Source organism: Nelumbo lutea, chromosome 1, assembly GCF_056320005.1.
Source record: "Nelumbo lutea isolate HS-2025 chromosome 1, American lotus-T2T, whole genome shotgun sequence".
Taxonomy (NCBI): domain Eukaryota; kingdom Viridiplantae; phylum Streptophyta; class Magnoliopsida; order Proteales; family Nelumbonaceae; genus Nelumbo; species Nelumbo lutea.
This window is the reverse complement of record NC_142684.1, coordinates 93,562,593-93,588,962: the sequence shown is the minus strand read 5'-3', so window position 1 is coordinate 93,588,962 and position 26,370 is coordinate 93,562,593. Positions and strand designations below refer to the sequence as shown.

The 26,370-nt window shown below is 39.9% G+C and overlaps 1 protein-coding gene across 1 annotated transcript; it reads right to left on the bottom strand.

Annotated features, from left to right (window-relative positions):
• Positions 1-8,388: 8,388 nt before the first annotated feature.
• Positions 8,389-9,681, bottom strand: LOC148876184 (protein MKS1-like). The gene has a single exon (XM_088951945.1). The coding sequence runs from the start codon at positions 9,484-9,486 to the stop codon at positions 8,704-8,706; it is 783 nt and encodes a 260-aa protein (XP_088808071.1). The 5' UTR covers positions 9,487-9,681; the 3' UTR covers positions 8,389-8,703.
• Positions 9,682-26,370: the final 16,689 nt, after the last annotated feature.

Below are 26,370 nucleotides of genomic sequence, written 5' to 3'. Positions count from 1 at the left end.
TCGAGGTCATGTTAGCTCAGCATTTTGGCCCTTAGGATCTGGGAGTGGCCCATGGCCTACTCAGCTCTTACAGGTAGTATTGTCTTAAGTTGACAATATTCCATGCCCGTGGTACTTGTTTCCCTTTGAGAGTTTCGAGCTCATACATTCCTTCCCCGAGCACTAGGCAGCTCATCTGCCCACAACCCTTTAGCCCGGTCCAATCGTGCTTTTAGTCCGCAGAGGATGGCTTTGTTCGTGACTTCTGCCTTAATGTTTGCTTGAGGGTGTGCGACTGAAGTAAAATTCTGTCGGATTCCCATGTCTTGGCACCAGTCTTGGAATTTGATGCCCTCGAATTGTTTGCCATTGTCAGAAATCAATACCCAAGGTAACCCGGAGTACCACACGATGTTCTTACAAGGGGCTCAACTTCTACCCACTTTGTGAAGTAGTCCACTGCTACTACTAAGAACTTCCTCACACCCGTTGCTGGCGGGAATGGCCTGAATAAATCAATGCCCCACTATGCGAAGGGCCATGGGTTGGTGAGATACTTGAGGTCGGTAGCGGGTTGGCGGTGAATATTGGCATGCCTCTGGCATTTATCACTTTTTCTAATGAGCTCAATAGCATCTGCCTTCATTGTTGGCCAATAATACCTTTGTCGAAGTGCCTTATGGGCAAGGGCCCTGCCCCCCAAGTGCCCGTCACACAACCCCTTATGAGTGTCGCGGAGTACAAGCTTGGCTTTGGTAGGTCGCAAGCAACGCAGGTAGGGGAGTGTGTAGGATCTCCGGTATAGCCGTTCGTCTATTATGACGTATTTGGCTGCTTGGTGCTGCACCCTTCTGGCTGCATTGCGATCTGCAGGGAGGGTCCCGTGTAGCAAGAAGCTCGTGAGCGGGTCCATCCAGTTCGACTCTACTTGAACGACAGGAGCAACCTCCTCTGCCCCCCCGAGAAAGCTAGGCTGTGGCAGGTCCTCTATGTACACGGTTCTCATGGTGATGTCATTGGCGCTGGCTAATCTAGACAGGGCATCGGCCTCAGCGTTCTCCGACCTAGGGATTTGCTTGATAAAGTGTGACTGGAAGTTGAGCAGGGCTTCTCTGACCTTGCTAAGTAAGCGACCATGGTTGGCTCGCAAGCTTCGTACTCGCCATTGACCTAGTTGACCATGAGCTGGGAGTCGCTATAGATAATGATGTGCTTGACTGTTACCTCTCTGGCTAAAGCTAGTCCAGTTATCAACGCCTCATACTTCACTTCATTGTTAGATACCGCGAACTCGAAGTGTAGCGCGTACCCAACTTTGTGCCACTTGGGCCGTGCAGAACTATTCTGGCTCCACTGCCCTATTGGTTTGAGGAGCCATCTACGTGAAGGATCCAGGGCTCCTCATCCCAGCTCGCGCTTGGCCGAACTAGGAGAGATGCCACACTACCTGCTACCTTACGGAGCTCGGACTCGACCGGTGTGGGAGCTTCGGGCTCACCTGAGCTAGGAGCCTCGTGCTCAATCGGCCTGGGAACTTCAGAGCTGAATGTGCACTCGGTGATGAAATTTGCTAAGGCTTGGGCCTTAATGGCAGTTCGCGGCTTATACTGGAGGTCGTACTCGCTGAGTTCAATGGCCCTTCGGGCTAATCTCTTCTTTGTGGCTATAAACTTGTCCGTGAGCTTAAGAAATTCGGTTATGATCGTCGGTTGGTTGACGACCATGTGCCATTTGAACTCTTTGTGCATCACGCCTTTCTTGGCTATTGCGAGGCGCATGGCGGGGTCCAGGCGCGGTATTTGCATGCAAGCATTGTTGAACCGCTTGACATAGCTTCGGATGGATTCTCCCTCTCTCTGCACTATGTTGAGGAGGCTTTCTTTAGTCTGCAGGCACTGCTTGCTGGTAACGAAGTGGGACGTGAAGGCTTGCACGAACTGCGCCCAACTTCTTATTGATCCGGGTGCCAGGTTCCGGTACCTTGTGTGGGCTACTCCTCTAAAAGTGGTAGAGAAGGCCATGCATATGCACGACTCATTGGCTCTCTCCAGGTGCATCTGCGACTGGAAGGCATCCACGTGATCATTTGGGTCAAACGACCCGTCGTACTTGTCAAGAGGGGGGAGCTTGAAATCTTTAGGCATTGGGACTGCTAGGAGCTCAGGAGATAAGGGAGATTGAACTAAAAGGAGGGGAGCCTTGACTTCGCTCGAGCTTACCTCTTCTTTGCCTCCGAGCTAGGGCAAGTGTGGGTGGCAAATCGGCAAGCTCGGCGGCGGCGTCTCTGCTTCTTGGTGGCTTGGCATTTGTGCTTCTCACCTATGTGCTGTCAGGGATGGTGTGTGCAGGAAGTAGCCCAGGCCGCTAGTGATGACTGCGGACAGAGGAATCCTGCTTGGAGCCTATGGCTAGAATCTCGAACCGGTTCTCTAGGAATGGGGCATCGGACTTGGAGGGCTGAGGCGACGTGGACTTGGCGAGCTGATGTCCTTCCGACCTGATTGCCCGCGGTGAGACCGGAGTGGTCTGTCTTTCTTGTCTGCCATGGAAGGAGGCCTGGCTCCTAGGAGGGTTCTAGGGGGCCTTTCTTTGGCGAGAAAGTTGCTCTTCCTAACGGCGAGACATAGCTCGCTGTGAAGCTGGGTACCGAGGAGGGAGCTGCGGCTGCTCAAGCTGGGGTTGAGGCAACTGAGGGAATTGCTGCTGATACTGGTACTGGGAGACCTGGTGTAGCACCTGTTGCTATTAGAGCTAGAACTGTTGAAACTATTGCATTTAGGCCTGCATGGCCCACATGCATTGCACCAAGTCCTCCAGTTGATTCAGATTGGCCGCTGGGGGCACAACCGAGGGTTCGGTGAAGGTTGCTCCGACTGTAGTAGGGAGTGGAGCAACGACGGGTGCCCCTGTAAGAGGTACGTTCAAACTAGGGATCCCATCTGCTGAGAGGGGGATGGTGAACTGCCTGATGCTGATAGTAGGAAACTGGGGCTGTTCCCTGGAGTTATCCATCTCCATGCTTCGTCTGATGTTGCTTGAGGAAGCCATGAGTGTCATGTTTTCAAGGAAGAAAGAGCTGTGAAGGTTTAGAGAAAGGCTTTTCGAAGTGTTTCCCACAGACGACGCCAAATGATGTAACGCGATCCGGTCACTCCTAGCTGGCACTCACATGGCTCCTGAAAGATACCTGAGATGAAGAAGAAGAAGAATGCCCGGGGGCTTACCCGACGGGAACACTCCGATGCTTAAGTTAGTACTCTATAGGAGAAGCAAGGAGAAGACGAAGGCTAAGAGTGCAAATAGCGCATTATCACTACACTCAAGATATTAGAAGTCTCTAGAAGAAGTTTCTCTTCTGCCCTGAGGGCTTTTATAGGGGCGTTCATGTCAGGTCGGGCATAACCACCACTGGGTTCCTGCCATAGCCGTTACCTGCCAGGGCTGCGCAGGTGGCCATTGTGACGTACTTCTTGCCTGGGTGAGTGACACGTCTCCAAAGTGGCAGGCACGCCTCCACCTGCTGAGAGATGTGGACGCAGACTGTCAAAAGGACTTGGACTGCGTCGTCAGTAAGGGATGTGGCGCAGTCCGATCGGTATGGCCTGTCAGATAGAAGCTTTTTGAGGAGTGCTCATGCAACTCATTCGCGAGCTGCTTTGTAGCGAGCTCGAAATACTTCAGGATTACCCTTAATAGAATTGGTCCTTGGGATGACTTGTTTGCTTGGGAGCTCGGGCGAGCTAGTTCCCCTAGCTCGCAAGCTAAAGTTGCCTCGGAGTATCCCTTCAAAGGTAGCTCGGAAAATTCGGAGCTCGCGTGTGGTGAGCTCCTCTTTTTGTGAGCTACAATGTAACGAGCTGCTTTATGGGCCCGTCACTTAGTCGCACTGGGCTACAATGCTGAGCTGTTGCTCGTACTGAATCGTGTCACCATTTCATAGGTCGGGTCAAATCGTCCTCCATCACTATAGATTATTTATAGCAATAGAAAATCCTTCCATCAATTTTCTATCACTAAATGCTAGATTTATAGCAATGGAAATTTTAGTTTGTCACTATAAATGATTTATAGTGATGGATACCATTATACGTCTATCACCTAAACCAATTTTCTTGTAGTGAGTGTTGTATATCAACAACTGATGCAAAATTTGCACCACCTTATTCCCACCTCAATTTTCTCTTATATTAAAGTGGACCACATCATCTTGCTTGATATCTCACTCCTAACTCCTAATCTTACCTCCATTCTCGTTTATATGGGGTGGGGATCACATCATTTCACTTCTCACAAGCAAAGGAACAAACTCAGATCTAAACCAAATGTAAACCGAAATTTACATTTCAGAATATTTATACTCTCATGTATTTGCAACACTGCAAATAAAATTTGCACAGAAAATAAATAGAGCCTTATTATCTTATATATCTATCTGGTGTGTTATTAGTCTAAGGTGATGAAAGGGTAATTGACAGTACGATAAAAAGAAGTTATTGTGGTTGGTCTAAGGTGATTTGATCAGAAATTTTCTTTCAATAAAGAAAGAAAAGGTCAAAAAAAAAAAGAATTGTAAGTGTTAACCCACATCTATATACATATTGGGAAGACTATATGATGGCCAAGGGTCTCTCACCACAGGCTTCACATGGAGTCTCTCCTCTCCTTCAAACATATGAAAGTTAAAAATATAAAGAGTCACTAAAAGGAAAAAAAAGCTTTTAAGTTAGGCATCTTATACTCCCATTATAAAATTCTCATAAATTTCAACTTACAATCTTATAAATCTCATTCTTAAATCTCTCTCTCTCTATATATAATATCTCCCCTCCCCTCATTAAATTCCTCATTTCCTCTCAAATACTTTTGATCCGGCCCCTTTGACCATCTTTAATAAAAAATGGGTTAGGGCCAACCCCCAAGACCAACCCTAAACAAGGACATTGACATAAAACCAAACTAATGATGTCCAAATCTAAATTTAACCAAATTTCTATTTAACCCTATGCATTGCATGAATTTGCATAGTATAGGAGAGAAGAATTAGAGAATTGAGATTAAGAAATTGTTAGGGCATGCACATGAGGTTAGTGTTTTACATTATGCAAGTAATTGAAAAAGGAAATTAGGATGTGGGTTGTTGGGACTTAATTATAAGAATTGATAAAAATGAAAATAAGGGAATCTCTTTAAGGTTGTTTAGACATTTAAATGACTGATTCAAATGCTCTAACTATGTTTGAAAAGAAAAAAAAAGATTAAGTTTGACTAGTCACAATTATGGGCTCCTACATTCTTGGGCTTTCCTCCAAAACGAAATAGAATAGAGACAAATAACAAAAGACGAGATACTCGCTGACATGTTCTGGTGGTCGACTCTCAAGGCAAGGTTTTCTAGACCAATTAAAGTAACCTCGACAACTGTATTTCCAAAATAAATTAGACATTACTTAACTTGAAAGAAAAATTTATTTACTAAACTGACTATGACACTTACTAAAGTTAAACTAAGAAATACGTAGCCAAAGTTTACAGATAAGATTCTTAAGAAAGGAAATTAATTCAAATCAAAATCAAATGTCACTCAAGTGTACTCGGATCTTATGGGTTCCTGGGTAATATGGTCAACCCATATTGGAGAACTCAAATGTTTGCAACCTCTCCAAAAATGATAAGGAACTAGCTTTGTATGGGTGGGCCACCAGGGTGGATGTAATAGAGGATAGGCTTGTAGGTCATCCTGGCTGTTGTTGGGTTATCTCTTTCTCTCCTGTTCAGTTGTAAGTACCTTGTGACCTAGATGTTGCAATTTATCACTTCTCTATAGACGTAGATGTCCTTTATTTATTTATTTCTTGATATTTGGTGATGCGCCTATATCCCCTGTAGGGGCTGTTGAGTAGCAGCACATCACTACACCCATACCCCCCTCTCAACCCCAAGTTGGTGGCAGTAGGATTAGTTCGAATCCTTGTCTACGTTGAAATGCAATTCGAATCCGTAGATAAAATGTTGTAAATATATTTAATGAGCATTTGAAAATTTTTTTGACACCTGTTACTTAAAATACCGACAATCCAGAAATATTAAATGTTATTTTTCACAGTTGTCAAAATACTTATTAAGTGTTCATTTAACATGCTTACTTGTACTGTGTTTATTAGATCTCGTCCTATTGAAATGAGCCAATAAATGTATATACCAATTGAACCACCACGTACCCATCAGTTGGTTGTTTTCTGTACTTATGCACTTGCTTGCTTCTCACAACTTTCATTTTGCTTAGAATATGTTAACAACTAGCAGCTGCAAAGAATGCAATATTCCTGCAAGCAACAATGACGAGTATTGAAAAGTATCAAATGGCTTAGTTAGTAAGGTATCTAGATGGTTATATATAGTGGAGACTTCGGGATCTATTCCTGCCACATCCAGGTTGGGGAGGTTGTGAGTTTGGAGGATAGGCGATACCTGACCTATTTAATTTGTTGTGTAGTCCTTATAAAACTGGAAAAAGAAACAATAGAGAGTATTGAAGAACCGGAATTTGCCACCCATAGTATTATCAATGCAGTTTCCATCAACATAATATATAGCCACATATCTCAAACACGTTTCATATCTTTATGTTGTCATTAATGGGATTGTACTTTCCAGGCCACAATCATGTTTAAGATGCTCAGCCATGCATAGATCATGTTGGAATCTCCACATGGTTTCAATTCTACAGAATGTAGTGATGGGCACAACAGCCATCATTATTGTCTAGAAAACAGTATCTAATCTAAACCATATAGCAATAACAAATAGAAATTAAAATACATCATTAATTATATAAGGAGAGTTGAAGCTTGTTTTTGACTGTCTGAAAGGTGTTCACAGTTCTCCTTGGAGTGTGTCAAGACTCTCATTGAAGAATTCCACAGTGTATGTACTTGATGAGTTGAAACTTTGCTGCTCTCACATTTAGAGAGGCAGAATGGTACTGCTGTTCTGATTGAATTCGGATTTCCTCCTATAGAATCCTCCTCATAGCACATTGCAGCCGTGAACTGAGAACCTCACCCCATGAATGAAATATTTCTGTACGTTATATTTTCATTCATGGGAGATTTTCCCTTTGCATGACTGCAAGTGCTAATTGGTTGTCTAATTTGAGCCATGAGTCCTGTATCTTAGCTAGGGTTCGGATGGGTTAGCTTTCAATTATATCATTTTGGTTAGTGATTGTTGGGGAAGGCTACCCCTCCTTCTATGTACCCCACTTTTTTCCTAACAGAATAAAAAAAAAGCTTATTTTCAAAAATAACAATTGATGCTTTTATTGCATTAATCCAATAATAACCTCAACAAGGTTTCAAAAGGTTAAAGACATAATTGAGAAGAAATATATATACCCCGGAGAGGTAGTTCAATGCATATATAAAAGAAACCTCAAAAATTAAAAAAAAAAATGAAAAGATTAATTAAAGTTTATAAATGATGAAACAAACATTTGATAAATCAAAATAGATATGATGGAAGCAGTTGCAAACATCCTTGTTTACTTTTTCTAAGGTTGCTTCTATTGCACCCTTATATGGGCACGGCTTTTTCTCAGACCAAAATATAGTGTAGACTTTGTTTTCCTATTTATTGAAGTCCAAACAGTTATATCTTGCACGAAACCAACAAATTTTGTTTAGTCTAATCGATCAAAGACATCTACTTCAATCCAACATGGTCAGGCCGTGTCGTGCCTACACTATCCAACTCTTAAACCATATTTTATTTTGTATTCTGTGGCCTTCTGTTCATCAAATTAAAATATATATTAAGCTTAATCTCTATCTCTATCTTCCTTGCTGGACGTGGTCCAATATAAACAACTCCCATGTAAGTTTCGCCATCAAAAGGAATAAATAATGATAAAAATACTGACTTAATTGGTTAACTAGTTTTCAATTCTCGAGATAGATGAACCTCCACTGTCTTAGATCTAGAGGCTATCCATTGTTTCCAAGAGGCAGTTTGAATGAATGAGGCTGGAACGATTAGCTCAATTGACAATGTTTTGGAGTCCGGATTAAACCGGTTCTGGATGCCCTAGACCAGTAGTTCTAAGTTCTAACCAGATTAATTAAACCTTTAAACCATCTGGTTTTGACAAGTCAAATCAGTCAGTTTAATCTAATTAAACCCTGGATTTCTTATGAATAAGCAGTGTTTTGTCCTTAATCAAATGTTGGGGTCCACCCAAATTATTGGGTCGATGTAGGTTCAGCCTAGGGTCCGACCAGATCCAAACATCCTTTCCACTGACCGGATCTCTACCTTTTCAGCTGGGCTCAGAATCACGAAACAAATAACATCAATGATGTATCTACACTCTACAGATGATGACCCAGTAAAAGATCTGAGAAAAGATGGATATAATAAACAAAAGAATAATAATAAATAAATAATTGAAAGAGTCATACTCCAAGCTACAATCCACATGTTTTGATGACAAATGGGGCGTTGATGAAGAAAGATAACCTGACTAGATGATGGGTATGTGGGCCGGGTTATTTCTCGATTAGCCCACACAACTAAGAGCCCATTAAAGGGTAAAGACTGTTAAACTAGTAGACCTCCAAAAGAAAGAAAAAAAAAAAAAAGTTACAGGGAAAAAGTACCTCCAACTTCTGTCTTTCATGGATATTACCCTGAAGACATCTCTCTTCTTCCTGAATCTCTTTATCTTTCTTATAAGTCTGATAATTGTTTGAAGAGGTCCAGAGATTGAGAAGGAGACACATTAGGAGGTGAGAGGAAGGCTGAGGGGCTAGGCGTGAAGAGACCTTCTATGTAATTCTTGTTACCCTGGAAGATGGGGCTTAGGTCTTTCAGGTCTTGAAGGAAGCCTAATGATGTCGGATCAGGCAGAGACGAGAAGAAGTTCGGAGAGATGGGCGGGAGGGAGCACGGAAGAGGCGATAAGATCCCCGGAATTGAACTCGTTCTCTCTACGTTTGCACCCATTTCTACCCCATGTACCATGCCCAAATCAGCTTTTCTCAACTTCTCAGCGGAGGTATTAGTCTTTTCGATGGAGGCGAACCGGGCGGCCGGAGAAATTGCACCGCTATGATCAGCATAAGACGATGACAGCAATGAAGAGGAAGCAGCAGCATCGCCAGAAGCATCAGACGATGTTGATGAAGACGGGCCCGTGAGACGTTGCACCAATGCCATGAACTCGCTAGCGTTGGCGTGAATTACCTTAGGGGAGACAGTGTAAATTATGACGGGGGCACGGCGTTGGGGCGGCGGTTGCTGTGGCTGAGACGGTTGTGGCGCCACCGGCGGTTTCTTGATCTTGTAAGAATCTTTATGGACTTTGAGCGGCGTCGGCCGGGGTCCCTGGAGCTCTCTCCTGGGAGACGGCTTTCCGGTGGGCTGGTCAGAGAAGTTCATGATTGAAGAATTAATGAAGGAGCGATTGGGGGGAGAAGCGAGGTGGTGGTGTGGGAGAGAGAAATGAGACATGCCTCTGGCTATTCCGGAGCAAGGAATATAAGAAGAGCTGACATGAACAGACGAAAGTCAATGGGAAGCATGGATTAAATAAGCCCAGAAACTGTGTTGAATAGACTCGGTTCTTTTCGAGCATTAATTCTTGGGCCAGGGAGGAACAGAACCGGTTTCTTGGTGCGTTGAACTTGTCGCATTGAGAGGGGGAGGGAGGGAATGGGGCCCTTGGCCAGGTCAGACGGGTAGATGGTGATGTAGGCCATCCACGCTTAAGTAATAAGTGAAATGTGTGAAATGGCCTTGTTAGCCCCGTTGTTTTTGTTTAAAGTAAACCACTGAGCCGTCGGTGGAGAGCTGCTGATGCCTCAAAATTGAAAATTGAGTTGTGGTGTAAGCTCGTCAGCTCGTCAGCTCGTCAGCATAGACGTGTACGTGAAGAGTGCAGTGCAGAGATGGTAAGAAATAATCTGGTGATATACGACCAAAACTCTACTATTAATTAGAAGAATCCTAACCGTCCCATTTACGTGATTATTTGACTTGGTTTTCTCCGTATGCTCTCTATCATGTTGATATTGGACGGAGCCACGGAGGTGATCTTCTCTTTTAGTCCACTAGCTAGGGAATGTAGTGGGCCCACATCAGACGAATGTGCATAGCAATCTCATGCAGCGCCATGCACCACTACAATGTAGAGAGGGAACGGGATCTGCTCTTCACATGCACATCCACCGTGCATCGAGAACATCTTCCGTGAATAATAACTTTAAGTACGTGAGATATTCACAATGTATGGTACGATGTGCGTGTAAAGCGCGAGTGAGGCGCCTGTGTGAGGAGCAGATCCAGTACCTGTAGAGAGATGCTTGTGACAGTCGCTACATTTGCACGCGCTGTCTATTGTGGACACGTATTTGGTGGGAGTTACTTCAACAGGGGAATTGCCAAATCACCCGCCCCGAGTCCCCGTCCTCCCTTCTCACCGGACTCAACACTAGAGGAGGTTATAATCGTCTACAGATCTACTCGTAGTAGTAGGCCAAATATAATAGACCATGTCCGCTCCATGACCTGGACTTCATTTTGCTCATTCCATGAAGCGTCCACTGATGGACACGTAAGCAAATTGGATGTCAGCTTGGAAAAAAAGATATTTCAAGCCTTAATACAAATCTGGTTAAGTAGCGATCAGGAAGGTGCTCAGATGGACGGTTCAATCTTCTTCGAAGGAGAAAAAGCGCTTTTGGAAGTGCTTTTCGGCTTAAACGGCAGGGCTTGTAAAAAATTATTTTTTGAAAAATTATTATTTCAGTGTTAGGTTGGTAATTGATTTCTTTTTCTAAGAGGAGCTTCTTGTAAACATTAATTAAAAGGAAAATAGTTTTCAGGTGCCTTTTGTTATTTTGCTTTTTGGCCCAAAAAGCGCTTTTACCAACTGCTAATCCAAATGGTATTTTCTGCTTTTGGCTTCTTAAACTCAAAAAAACACAGAGCCCGTTTTGGAGGGCTTCTGTGGTGATTGATATGCATTGACAGAGCTGATTCCAAGAAGTTACCAATGATAATTTTACTAAAAAATCGATCTTTGGGCTCATTAAGTTTATTTTCAGCTTTGGAAGATGACTTGTGACTTTCCAGGATTTTTGGCTCCTACAACATCAAAAGCCCTGCGTGAAAACCTTCTCAAACGAACAAGCAAAGCACACTCAAACACAACTTAAACTCTATAACGCTCTGGATTGGAAAAACTTTAGCTGTTGGGGGCTAACAGCCTCTGGATTTGGCATATCAGGCTGACATGGCATGTTATGACTAGCTGACTGCCATGATGTTCATGTATAAGATTGGAAATAATAGAAAGTAGGGCTGCAAATGGTTGATTTAAAATTCGAATCAATTAAAATTAGATCAATATGGATTTACCCCTATCCAACTCGATTCAATCTAAATATGCTCATATATACTTACAAATTATATTATATTATCATTGAATATTATTGAATATTGTATTTTTACTAAATTGTTATAGCTCCAAGTAATTCCCAATTTTGTTCATAAAATATAATATTAAGTTATTTTTAACTCATTTTAATAATAATAATATAATATTTTGATTATTTTTAATCTAATTTATTTATACTATTTAATATCCAATTATAATCTAAATTTAATTTAAATCCATTAAATATTCAATAAATATAAACCTACTTGAATTCAAACTTAAATAAATCAAATTCGAATACACCTATATTATATCTAATTCGATCCAATCCGTTTGCAGTGCTACTAGAAGGGGAGTGGTTGAACTTCCGATTGACAACAAAAGAGACTGGTTTGTGACTTGAATCAAGATGGGCTTGGCCAAATTTGAGAATTCCAACAAAAGCATCTTTGTTTATAGCAAGATGAGATTGAAATGGTCCAAAAAGGACAGTTTCTGGAAGAGAATGAAGCTGGGACAATTGGGTAGCTCTGTGTGTTTAAACTGGAGTACTGGTTCAAGAAAAAACCAGGCTGAAATAGAGTGGTTAGAAATGCGCATTTATTTCTAATCCAGCATTTCAAAAGGGGAACCAATAATGGAGGATCTTAGAGAAACCTAAATGCAAAACTGCAATATAAAATTATGGGATAATGACCTCTGTAATTGTCCATGGTTGCAACGTCATTGTAATCCATCTACGCATTATCTTGCTGGGTTGGATTATTGAACCTTCCTGTAAATCTTGGTTTGCTTCCTTTTTCCCTCTCAGATTAAAAAGTTTTTGAAGATACGTGTGGTTATCGCATTTTTTGAACCTTCACAGAAAGGTAGTAAAAAGAAGATCTTCATCTGAAAGAGACGTGAATTTGTTTCTAAAATTTTTTGAACATCACTTAGACGGGAAAGACCGAAAGTCTTCTGCTGCAAATAAAGAATTGGAGTTGTTGACACATTGTTTCTGAATCTTTTGAGCCCAGATTTAGCATATCTTCTATTAACTGAACTACAGTAATTCTTCTCTCCATTCTAAGCCCTTGTATATGGATTTCGTAATTGAACTACCGCTAGGTCCTTCATATTAATAGTCCTGATTTAATGCGCACTGGATTGAGTTTTTCCCAAGCTTTTTGGTTTTCATCCAAGTCAAGCTGTATGTTGACACTGTCAGTCTCCTAGATTTGTTTTTCGCCAATAAGTCGTACGACCAGCTGAAAGAAAATCAGATTTTAAAGTTGGAACCGTTCCAATAAACAAATACATGGTTGGATAGATAAAAAGGAAATTGGATTTAGTCTTCACAAAACCGGGCTCACGCCAGTCGCATAATCCCTTTCAGCATTGCATTGAGAATGTTTCCTCATAAAAAAAAGCATATAAATACAGAGATATTCCTAATGCAAGGTTGTATAAGGCGTACAAAAGATGTCAACATGGTCTTGTCATCACTATCTCAGACAAAGGATCATGAATGAGCATCAAAAATTTCAACTAATTTTGCTTACAAGATGAATGTGGATGGGGCATGTCACGGCAATCCTGGTGAAGGAGGGGGCTTACTTAGAAATTCTTTTGGAACTCTCATATTTGCTTTTCACTGTTACTATGGTCAGTCTACCTCTATTCAAGCAGAAATTTTAGCTTTGTATGATGGTCTAATCCTTTGTTTGTAAAGAGGCTATAAAGAGATTGAGGTTGAAAGTAATAACATGATAATTATTAACATTTTAATGGGTAGATTAAATTATTCTTGGAATTTTGTTTATATCTTGTCCAGGATTAAAAACTTGGTGCAGAGAATGAATATTAGATAGACCCATATCTTATGAGAAGGAAATTGTTGTGCTGATTTCCTACCTAAGAAAGGAATTGATGAAAGATACACACTTAAAGTGATCAATGCTAATTCCCAAATTCCTAGAGATTTGGCTCGTCTTATTCACGAGGATAATTTGGGTTTACCTATCCTTAGAATTAATTAGGTTTTATTAGGTCTTTTTTTCTTTTATTTTTGGGTGGGCCTGAGATGGTGAGGGAGAAATATGTATACTTGGGTAATGGGGCAAGGCGAACTAAGTCCTCCCCTATTATTATAAATTATCCTTTTAAAAATGGTTAATAAAATTTAAGATGATCGCTCCCTCCATCTAGAATAAAATTTGGAGTTAAAAATAAATAAATAAATAAGGTCTAGCTCCTTCCCCCCTTTTTGTTGCACAAGGAAGCTGAATTTACAATTTGAGGTGTATCTTGTAGGTCACAGTTGGTGGGTGTTGCCACTCCTTCCATGAAGTAGGTATTTCTGCTTTTTTTCAAAATGAATTTATTTTTTTTACAACAGCATTGTAGGGCAGGGATAAAACGGACAATCATGGCCTTAAATTTATTATTGCGGTTCCACCATGATGTCACTGATCATCTAATTCAAGGTGGGGTCAAGGCTTTCGTTTGGTTGTTTGGGCGCAAATCTATTAAACTTTCATTGCAAGTGTTTTGTGTATGGCCTTATCATCCGCCATGAAAAGTAGGAGGATGAAATGTTTTCTTATTCTTAAGCACAAACTACAAAATTTCTGGATTTTATGAGTGTTCCTTGTTGTTACAGCAAAGTGTAAATTTCTCGGTGGCTTGTGTAAAAAGTTAAATTAACACCATGGCCCACAACTTAGCTAAGGCTTCTTGTCATTTCCTTAATCCTTGTATCTAGTATGAGTCTCTAGCATTTGTGAAGGATTTGCTTATTTATGATATTTCTGATTGATTAATGCATTACACTTTATTCTCAAAAAAAAGTACAGAGCTCCAACTTTAAGGCCCATTGGAGAGGACTTTTGGCTGTGAGAGGTGGGCCTCGCTAGACAGAATACAAGCAATGTTTCATGAAAAATCTGGAAACCCCAAATTTTGCTTTCTTTCAATTAAAAATATTTAAAGAAATTCCATTGAAGCTTCTTTTAATGATTCTTGCAAAATGGTCTAGTGAAAGTTTAGTGAAAGCAACTGGGTGACCGTCCTCATGGTGGACCCCTGACATAACCTGACCATACGTGGCACAAACCATCCCCGCTAACCTGAGGAATCCATGCCACACGCATCTCCGAGCCGACGAGGAGGGAAGACACATACGAAGTAAAAGCGATGCCACTGCGGAATACCCCTCGGTTGACAAACCCGAAGGCATAATGGTCGCTACTTCCGACGACCGAAGCCGAGGCCTTACCTCGACTATCATATCCATTACTAGCCGAAGTCAAGACCTCACCTCGGCCTTGGGAGTGGGGGGCAAAAGATGTAGGCTAGCCAGGCCCAGTCCATTATGGGTTGAGAGGCCCGACCCACTAATGCCTGACAGTGCCAGCCATAGCAAGGGGGAGCCTTGCCCCCTTCGTACGGAGCCAACTGCGAAGCAGTTAGGTGTACTCACAAGGACCTGTTGCCTAACTTCATATGACTCTCATCCGGTGCGTTCATCTCCACTTGCTTCCAGCTCGCTCAAGTATAAATATGAGGTAACTCTCCCTTGACAAGGGATCTAGGCCCTAGAATTCTAGTACAACTCCCTCCTTTACTTCTAGTGCCTTGAATTAAATTCTTGCACCTACCTCGCTTCATTAGCATTTACTCCTGGGGACTCAGTGCATTGGAGGACTACCATAGAGATCTCGTCTGCACCTTCCCCCACCTTACACCTTGTACTAACATGAGCGTCGAAGTCTCCGCCTTGGGTCTTCACTCGAGGCCTTTGACATCCCTTGTTTTGTAGTACCTCGGATCTCCAGGAATCTCGCCACCAAGCTGATGACCCGCAATCTTCATCTTCTACTGTACTCAGAAGGGAGCATCTCACCTCAGCCTCGACTTACTCTCCTCTGAATCCTCAAAGCCTTCGGCCTACCTTCAGAACTTGGGGGCAAATTTACCTCATTGCCCTTGGCTAATCCAAGCATCAATATAGACAATGTAATGTTTTAGCTTAGTTAATATAATTTTTAATTAGATAAAACAGCAAGAATGAATCTAAGAATTGGAAATTTGAATTACACATCGCCATTAATTAAGGTAGCAATAGGTTGGTTAGTTTGTAGATGATATTGAGAGGGTCAGTCATGTAGGTCCTAATGTTGAGGGGCCTAAAAGATTTTTTAATTTTCCTTTCATTTATTGAAATTGGTTCATTTGTAAAGGATGTTGACGTGACTCAACCTCCACTTCATTTATTTCTAATTACTTCAAAATATTCAAGTAGACATTCTTGTGTTTGTGGGGGTGGGGGTAGGGATATGCTCCCAACATTGTCTTAACATGTCATTTCAACAGCCACATATTGGGAACATTTCCCTTATCATTCATGAGGAGATGTTCCCAATGTGTGATTGTATTAGATTGTTGGGAACATTTGTTGGGAGATGTGTGGGGTAGGGATTTATTCCCAACAGGCCACTTTAACCACACATTTGGAACATTTTCCTTATCATTTATGGAATGATGTTTCCGATGTGCGACTATAATGGCTTGTTGGGACAATGTTGAGAATAGATTAAGTTTGCTTATAAAGTTTAGTACTACAAGAAAAAGGGGCTATAATGAAAAATAAAATCTGTCATTCTAGGGAAAAAATCTGTTACTATAGAATCTGTAGTGATGAATAAACGACAAAATTATGTACATCACTATGAGTGGCTTACTATAATCTATATTGATGATAAAAATCTATTACTAATGTTAAGCTTATAACAACGGCTACATTTGTTATTATAAAGTATTCCAATGATAACAAACAATACATGACCATCACTATAGATATCTATAGTGACAATTCTCTTTATCATTATATTAAGTTTTGAATATTTATAATGATGATTTAATTTGTAATTACATTGGAATTAGTATCTATAGTGATAGTTTTATTTTCCATTGCATGAAAGGGAAGTGTAGTTAGGGACTATGTCATGCATCTTGCTTCTTATCTCATTTTCAAACAAATGATTTTCTTATCTCCATTTTTTTTCACATAAAGTGGGTACCACTTCATTTTGCTTCCTATATTTCTTGCAAACAAATAAGACAAAATGTCCGAAGCCAAAGTAAACCAAATTTGCAATCTATTTGCATTTGCATGCATTACATCAACGTAAACAAAATTACATCACAAACTAAGCCTAAGAATCCAATTGTTTTGCAGGAAGTCATTGAAATAAGAAAATATTTTTTTTTGGATTTTATAATATTTTAGTATTTGATTAGTGCAAAATAAATGGTGTATTCTATGGAAATTGCTACAACATGACTCAAAAATTGGTGATAAAAGTGACATCACAATGATGTTGTAAACATTATTAAAGTTTTTAATGGTAAATACATCTTGTAAAACGTGAAAATTGACCTTATGTAATGTGAACCAATGAAAATTAAATAAATGACATCTTGTGACTTTAACGTGCAACAAATATTTGAAATTCATTGGACTCTTTGATTAGACAACAAACTTATATTCACACTACAGGAAAATGGGGTTTTAGCTACAGCACTTTGGTTATGTCAAAAAAACTATAGCTAAAACATGGGATATAACCACGGACAATTTGATGTCCACGGCAAAAAGTTGAGATTTAGCTATGGACAATTGATCTATGGTTAAAAGATATTCTGTCCGTGGCTAAAAGATATTTATAACCACAGTTATAAAGTATTTGTGGTTATAAGTTACAAAAGCGGAAGTTGAGTTTTAGCTACAGACACTTTGTCCGTGGTTAAAAGTTGAACTTTAGCTACGGACAATTTGCCCGTGGTTAAAAGTTATTTTGCCCGTGGCGAAAAGATATTTATAGCCACAGTTCTAAAGTATCTGTGGTTATAAGTTACAACAGTAGAAGTTCAGATTTAGCTATGGTCAATTTATCTGTGGTTAAAAGTTATTCAGTCCGTGGCTAAAAGATGTTTATAGCCACGGTTATAATGTATCTATGGTTATAAGTTACAAAAACAGAAGTTGAGCTTTAATTACGGATAATTCATCCATGGCTAAAGAGTTATTTATCACTATAGCCATGGATAACTAAAATTCCGTGGCTATAATTACGAATTTAATCATATTTAACTATAATCATTTTATTCCTAGCTCATAAATAATAATCATATAATATTCATTTAAAATATTTATTATTTATTTTTTATAGTAAATTAATAATTAAGAATTTATTAAAGTAAATGAAAATAATTAACAAATTATTAGCTCATTACTATTGCATAACAATAATAATTAATGATTTCTATTTAATAATAATTAAACTAGAAAAATAAATTATTAATAATTTCATAAGTACATTAATAAAAAGAAAATAATTTCTAAATTAGAATTAAATAAGTATTGATTATTACTTGATTAATTAAAACTAATCATCAAAAATTAATTTAATTATTAAGTAAATTAATACGAAAACCACTAATAGTAAACTAATTAATTACCTATGAGTGAAAATAATATTGACAATTAAACTAACTTATTTAAATTCATAAATAAATTATTAGTAAAGTAATAGTTATACAATATAGATAAATCATTATTAATTATTATTTTATTAATTAAATAATAACTAATAATTTATTTAATAAATTATTTCAACCACTTTACCATTTTTTTTGCCTCAAAGTGTAATTTTTAACTTTTTTTATTTGTGAAAGATGAAAAACTAAAATAAAATATAAATAAATCAATATATTCTACATATTTCAAAACAACATTATTTATTCTATATATAATAAAACATATAACACTAACCAATGTTTAGAAAATTGGACGAGACTAGCTAGTAAGATTATTGTTAAACCATGACCCAACCCTTAACCAATTCATTCATACACCTCACCATATTTACTCCAAAAAAAGGCCAAAACTGGTCTAACCCAAGAACTAATGAATAGGTCTTGGGTAACTTTTTTGCTACCTATGTGTTTTAAAGTACTGAAAGCACCTTACCCTGCTATTTTTGCCATAAAACAAGGGTGATCATTTTAGCGAGTTGGAAAATTTCGTTCTTGGACCTAGATTTTGTGTTTAAGCCCTAGCTGAGGCACGAACCTTCATTAGAGCCCCAAATTTTAGGGTTGGGCATAGGCCTAATACTTTAAACATGCCTTGGGCTTAACTTGACCCACATATATTTAACTATATGTATATTATAGATAATATATGCTATTTTATATTACATAGAAATAGGGCATTCAATGGGTCAAGTTCAACCCGATGAACCCAATGTTCATGAACTGGTTAGGTTGGTTATGGTTCTAGGAATCAGAACCAATGAGTTTATTCTAGTTCCAGATATATTGTCGCGATTATTATCAATTTGGAACTGGTTCCACCTAGTCCTGAACCAATTCAAACCTGTACCAAAAGTCAGATTTCTTCTCTTCTCCCCTCTTAGTGAAAGTTTTTTGTGTTGCTACATTATCTTATTCAGGTCATAATGACTAAAATCTATTGTCTAGTCTATAACAACGAAAAGCATGGGTCATGGCATATTTGGTGTTTCATTTTCCATCTCCAAAAGCAAATGTCATGCCACAAGCAATGAAAGCTAGGGGTACTCAAATTTGGTTACCGAAATGAAAACTAAATCAAACCAAACTAAATAAACAAATTTAGTTTGATTTATTTGATTCTTGGTTTGGTGGTGACTTATTTGGACCTAGGATCAAATTCTGTTGCCACTAGGGTTGGGGGATATGGTACCTCCCGTTGTGTAGCTTGAATATATATATATATATATCATATGTAATAATAATAATAATATATTATTACCAATCGCCCCATCAGTATTATAAATAATTAATTATAAGATTAGTTATTATAATTAATAATTACTATTATTATAAATATTGTTAATAAATAGATATTTACGTTAATTTTACTTTAAATTAAAATTATAAATATTGTTATTAATAAATACTATTAATAAATTTAGTAATTATTGCTATTAATAAATACTATGACAAGATCTAAGCGTCCTTCTCTTCTACAATCCTTAAACTCCTTAAGAAATTTTAGCATTGTGAACTGGATGAATTGACCAACCCCTTCTTCAGGGTCCTTGGGGTCTTTTTTATAGAGAAGGTGGACAAAACTAGGATTAGAGAGAAAGAGAGGAGCGACATCTGGGTTTTTGCAGAGATATGGGCGCCCTAGGGTTTAGAATGGAGGGTTAGGATTGTTCTAAGGTGATCCTAAGGCTGAGAAGAGAAGGAAAGGGTGCCCAATATTATGTAGGGCTGAGATTTGGGCACCTAGAATGGAGAAATGTGATTGGTTGGTGTGATGTGGTGCCCTAAGGTGATTGGTTGAGGTTTAAGGAGTGAGGTGTAAGGCTAGGATGTTGTATATGTTAGACAGTCTTGTATGCCCTTAGCTTCAATCGAATTTGATGTACTTTTGTTATTTAGTGGAAATAAATTAAAGTGCATGTTTGATTCATGTTGTTTGGTGTAATTCTGTGTAAGACCCTAAAACTAGACACTTATAGAAACTTGTGTTAGTTTTAAATGTTCACATCCATTGGATAAGTCTGGGAGATTTATGCTGCCAAGGCTGATATTGATGTGCCACCAAGTATTGGAATGGCTTGTTTCGGCCATCAGGGTAAGACCCAAGGCACATGCAGTATGGGATTGCTTGAACCCATGAACCGGACCAGATTTCTAGTGTTGCCCTAGACTTTGGAGATAGATGGGCAAAACTGGAAAGTTACACCTGACCCCTAGACTCGATTATGACACATCACTAGGTGTCGGATCGGGCTATCTTTGATGTGTCAATCAGTGAGATCCTTAGTGGGGGTCAAAACCTGGACATGTTGGGGAAGTCTAAGAATTCATCTGAGTGACTGGTCATAGTGACAGGATCAACCCCTTTGTCGGATAATGGTAATGATTGGGAATGCACTCTCTCTGATGGAAACCAAACTACTGGCAGTTGATTTCAATCGCTGAAATTTTGTTTTGCAAAAAATAAGATATATATATATATATATATATATATATATATATATATATATATGTATATGTACGGTTTCAAAAGATTTGCAAAAGGTTTTAATTCCCGGGATCCATGTGAGTAGAGAATGCGACACTGTTCCTTGCAGCCGAGGGAGAGGTCTTCTCTTATCGGGCAGTGCTTGATCTTTAAGGGCTGAGAGGTTAAGTGTAAGACCATTTAGAATATTACCTGATGGGCTAATCTTGCACCTGCCCATAGTCCCTGGGTTTTTATAAGATGGCTTGGCCCAGGGACCACTTAATGTAAGTGTTGGGCCCATAGGGTACATGTGATGGGCTCAAGGGGGTCACTGAGTCTTTCAGTGAATTTGGCTGGGCCTTATAATAAATGCTGGGCCGAACCCATGTGGCTGGTGTGTAGATCAATGCTTGGGTCCCACGCCATACAAAGAAGCCCAACTGGGCAGCAGGTTGGAAACTAGTTAAACACTGAACACTTAATGGGCCAAAAGCCCATTTCGAACTGGGCTAATATGATCACTAGTTCATAGGGCGAATCTGAGATTAGTGTTAGTAAAAGGATTGGGTCTTTGACCTTATCCACTCTAAGAGATCAAATTCAAATTAGATTTGAATCTGGTAACCTCCTGATAAGATCAGGAGTTAACTAACTTAATATGCAGATAGGATTAAGATTAACCTCTATCCAAATACTGATTTGGATTGAGATAACTCCCAAAATATTGGGAGGTTTCTTAATCAAGAAGAAAGAGGAGAAAACCCTAGCAGAAATATCAGATTTTGAACTAGGGGTTTGAGAGAGCAAGAAACACATCCTGCAATCTGAGATTTGATCTCTCACAGACTCCAGAGAGAAGAGACAATTCTGCCCTCTTCGTCCCTGGACTTCTCCTCCTTCAGCCGCCGCTACTACTTGTTGGAAGATTGGATCTTTGCAGCAACAAGAAGTCAAGAAAGCAGTTCTTGACAATAGTCTTGCAAGAAAGACAAAAGGATTCAGTGTTCAAGGTTTCTAGAGGGTTCTTGTGAAGAATCCAGTGTGTAGGACGCACCCTGCTGGTTCCGTTCCATCCACAGCTGTGTCATCTTCAGCAGGAGCGGATCTTGGTTACTTCTTTGGGCGTGAACACCAACTTTGGGAGATATTATTTCTCCAGATCAGGTATAATCCTTAATGTTTCTTTTTGGTTCGGATCTGGTTTGTTTATGGTTCAAGTAGGATCCTTGAATAATGTTTTCTAAATTTAGGGAATGCGATTCCTAGTTGGAAGAAGGTAGGAAAATTTTTGAAATTCGCCCCCCATTCTGCACCCTTCTTGGCATCCATTAGATGGATCCTAGCATTATTTCAGTGGTATCAGAGCCACAAGTTCGAATCTTGAACCAAAAGAAAATCATATCTGACCCTGCGCAGATGAACAGAAAATGTTCTGCCAAGATCTGCGCAGATTGCTTTCCTTTTTTTTTTTTCAAGAAATGGTTTCTTGTTAAGGGCGTTTGATCTGAAATTAATTTTGTTAAATCCAAAAATTTATTTAGAATTGTTCTTTATTTATTTTTTATTTAATGGACTGTTCGAACTTGGAGATCGCAGTGCAGTTTTGGCGCAGATAGTCTGCGCACCCTTTTTTCTTCCTTTTATTATTATTCAGTCTATAAATAACTTTTTTTATTATTTTTTTAGATTGAATGTATAGGATTTGATCAAGAATGTAATTTATTAATAGAAATAGGATTTATGTTTTTTTATTTATTTTCTTGATTAAAGAAGAATGAAGAAGATGATGGCATTGGAGATTTGCAGTCCATATTACAGTTTATGAAACTGTAACTTTTGTGATTAACCTCTGTTTTGTAGGTGGTATGAACAGTCCATATTTTTTATTTGTGATTGTCTAAAATAAAAAATTATTAATTTCAGATCTCTCTTGAATTAATTCTCGAATTGAAAATCAGTTTTTGACCTTTTCGGACTAGATTGGACCAAAATTGTTTGGACCAAATATGAGATTCAAAGGGGGCTGTTTTTCAGTCCATATTTCTCACACTGATTATTCCAAATCTGATGTTCAATTACAAGGATTAATTCGGCCCACCTGTAAAGCTCAGTTTTAAAGGGTTAAAACTACAAAAGCCCATTGTTGTGAGAAAAGCTGTATGGGTCGAATTGCTAACTGTTATTCAGCACATACACCTAGTAAACATTAATTGTTAATGCTTCAGGTTTTAAAATGGGCTATTCGATGGGCTTCACAGTAGTTAATTGATTGGATCAATTCTTCCTTTACATGTGATGTTTGGATGTATGATGTGTTGCGACCATGGGCTATAAGCACTTGGCCCATGATAATTCGTTAATGGCTCTTGCGCACACCATGGCTGAATGCACATCATTGCCATGGTGTCCCTTAAGGTCATTGGATGACCCCTCTCTACTTGGTGGACCCCACAACCCTGAAAAGGAATGCGTACGGAACCCCTAGCCGATTGAGGCCCACAAGAAATTTGGCTTTATGAAAGCCAGTGGGAGCCACTTTGGTTTGACCTAAATTAGAACTAGGGTGTAAATTTTGTTCCCTCCAAGCAAATATGAGTGTGTGTGATAGGGAGATCCATTTGATGGACTCTCTATAGGCCTTCCGTCATTAGCACAATGATGGGTCCATCAGTAATGAGGAAACGCACCATAAAATTGGGCTATCCATTTGCTGTTGGATCTGTTAGAGTGTTTCATTAGATGATAGGGGCGTCATAGACCGATGTGGGAGAGGCTTCACCAGAAAATGGGAACTCTCTCACGGTGCCTTGGCGTAACCTGAATATGATGGGTGTGCACTCATTGGACAGAGAGGTTTACCTGAAAATGGCTCTGAACATTGTCTGACAGAGGCCAAAGGGAAACTCATCTGATGAGTGGATATGATCCGTCACAGAAAGGTGGTGGGGTTATGCAGCTGAAACAGTTGGCTTCACGCACCCAATGTGATTTCCCACATTTCCAGAGACATTCCGTCGTCTCCGTCACTGAGAAGGGAGGGAAAATCTCAGAGATGAACGAATGGGAATGAAACATAGATTAAAAGCCATATTTATGTAGGTAACATGAATCAAACTAAGGTTGTGGACTAACGTTTTTGCTGTTTTATCAAAAAATGGCAAACGGTCAATTTGCAAAGATTCTAGATGATAACAAGCTTAAGGGCCCAAACTATGCCGATTGATACAGAAATTTTATGTTGTTTCTAACTTCTAAAAAGTTAGATAAGGTGGTGAAAAATCCTGCCCCGGAACGTTCGGGTGATAGGGCTTCTGAGGCCCGTAGGAGGGACTACAAAGATTGGGAGGATAAGAACTCCCTAGCCCGTTGCTTTGTCATTGCCTCATTAGACAACTCAATACAGAGACAGTTCGATCAGATCGGACTAGCCAAGGACATATTGGACAGTCTAAGAACAATGTATGAAGAGCAGAACCGTTCTACTCGACAGAAGGTCCTGAAATTGTTCATGACCGCGCAGATGTCCAAGGGACAGAAAGTTCATGACCATTGTCTTTGGATGATGGGATAGATTAATGAACTTGAAGCTCTTGGATCCGGGCTAGATCTTGGCACGCAAGTGGATGCCATCCTGAATTCTTTACCCTCTTCCTTCATTGCGTTCACAATGAACTACAATATGAATAAGTTGAATGTCAGCGTCCAGGAACTCAACAATATGTTGCAGAGGGCCGAGGATCTTTTAAAGAAGGATGAGCCTGTGGTTATGCTTGCTGAAGCTAATAGATCGGGCAAGAAAAAGAGAAAGGCAAAGAAGCCCCAGAAGAAAGCTACCAAACCCAAGAAGCAGAAGAAGAACAAGGCATCGGATGTCTGTCACTTCTGCAAACAGATCGGCCACTGGAAGAGGAACTGTCATGCCTACCTGGAAGAGGAATTGTCTTGCCTACTTGTGTCATAGAAACTAATATGTTAGTTACTTCTGTGTCTTGGTGTGTTGACTCCGGGGCTTCAACTCATGCGTGTAACTCACTGTAGGGGTTCAAAGTTAGCAAAAGATTGAGTGATGGCGAAGTGACACTTTTCTTGGGAACGACTGCAAGTGTTGCAGCTGCAGCGATAGGAACCGTAGAATTAGTTTTTAGAGGAGTCCTTGTACTTAAAGATTGTCTTTATGTACAGAACTTGAGAAGAAATTTAATTTCTGTTTCTAAACTGTGTGTTGATGGATATACTGTCTATTTTAGTAATATGATTACTGTTAAACGGAATAACAAATTCATCGCATGCGGGGAACTGGAGAATGGTCTCTATGTTCTACATCCTTCTCTATAAACTAACCTAACCGAAACTACATCAGTCAAAAATCCCAAGAAAAGGAATCGTGATACAGTTAATCCCACGTGCCTCTGGCATTACCGACTTGGCCATATCGGTATTGACCGAATCACAAGACTGGTAAAGGATGGTCCTTTGGATTTTCTAACCGTAGAAAATCTTCCCACTTGTGAGCCTTGCCTACAAGGTAAGATGACTAAGCGGCCATTTGACGGTAAGCCTGAAAGATCTGGAGGCACACTTGACCTAATACATACTGATATATGTGGTCCCCTGAGTGTTAGGACACGGAATCAACATGTGTACTTCATCACCTTTACAGATGATTTTTCACGATATGGTTATGTGTACCTAATGAGACACAAGTCTGAATCCTTTGAAAAGTTCAAAGAGTTCAGACAGGAAGTCGAGAAACAGTTAGGGAGAGAAATTAAGGCCCTTTGATCGGATCGAGGTGGCGAGTATCTCTCCGACGAATTCAGAGACTACTTAAAGGACAATGGGATAGTGTCACAACTAGCTCCTCCTGCTACACCACAACTCAACGGTGTTTCAGAGAGGAAGAATAGGACCTTGTTGGACATGGTCCGGTCACTTCTCGTATGCTCAGAATTACCCACATCCTTTTGGGGATATGCATTAGAGACTGCTATCTACTTGCTGAATTGGGTTCCAACCAAATCAGTTCTGAAAACTCCATATGAACTATGGACCGGAAGGAAGCCAAGTGTAAGACACTTGAAGATTTGGGGTTGTCCTGCACACGTTAAAAGAACAAGTGCGGACAAGTTGGAATCCAAAACCAGTCGTTGCCTATTTATAGGCTACCCAAAGGATTTAGTGGGTTACCTATTCTATGACCCAAGTGAGCAGAAAGTGTTCTGCAGTCGAAACGCCCAATTCTTAGAATATGAATACATCATGGACACTCACCGTCAGGAAATAGTTCTTGATGAGGAGAGCTCACGAGTTCTGGGAGATGTCCCACAAGTTCCAGGTAATGACCAACATAGAAGGTCCACCCGGGTATCCAAACCACCAGTCCGATATGGTTATGACCAAGATACCTGCCTGGTGGAAGCCTTGACTAGTGAAGAGGATCTTGTGACTCACGCGGAAGCTATGTTAAGACATAGATTCCTAGAAGTGGGTGGAGGCCATGAGAGCTGAGATGGACTCAATGGAGACCAATGGAGTCTGGACTCTGGTAGATCCACCCTCCGGGGTAAAAGCAATTGGTTGCAAATGGATCTACAAGAGGAAGAAGGGCCCTGATGGTAGGATTGAGACCTACAAAGCTCGCTTGGTGGCGAAAGGGTATACTCAGAAAGAAGGCATCGATTATGAGGAAACCTTTTTCGCTCGTGGCCATGCTTAAATCCATTAGGATCCTGCTATTTGTAGCAGCATATCATAACTATGAGATTTGTCAAATGGATGTCAAAACCGCGTTCCTGAATGGAGATCTTAGTGAAGATATCTACATGCAGCAGCCGCAAGGCTTTATTGCTGCTGGTCAGGAACACATGGTATGTAAACTCAACAGATCCATATATGGACTTAAGCAGGC

Bases quoted from the DNA above. Each gene is read 5' to 3' on its own strand.
- LOC148876184 (XM_088951945.1), bottom strand. From the start codon at position 9,486: ATGTCTCATTTCTCTCTCCCACACCACCACCTCGCTTCTCCCCCCAAT.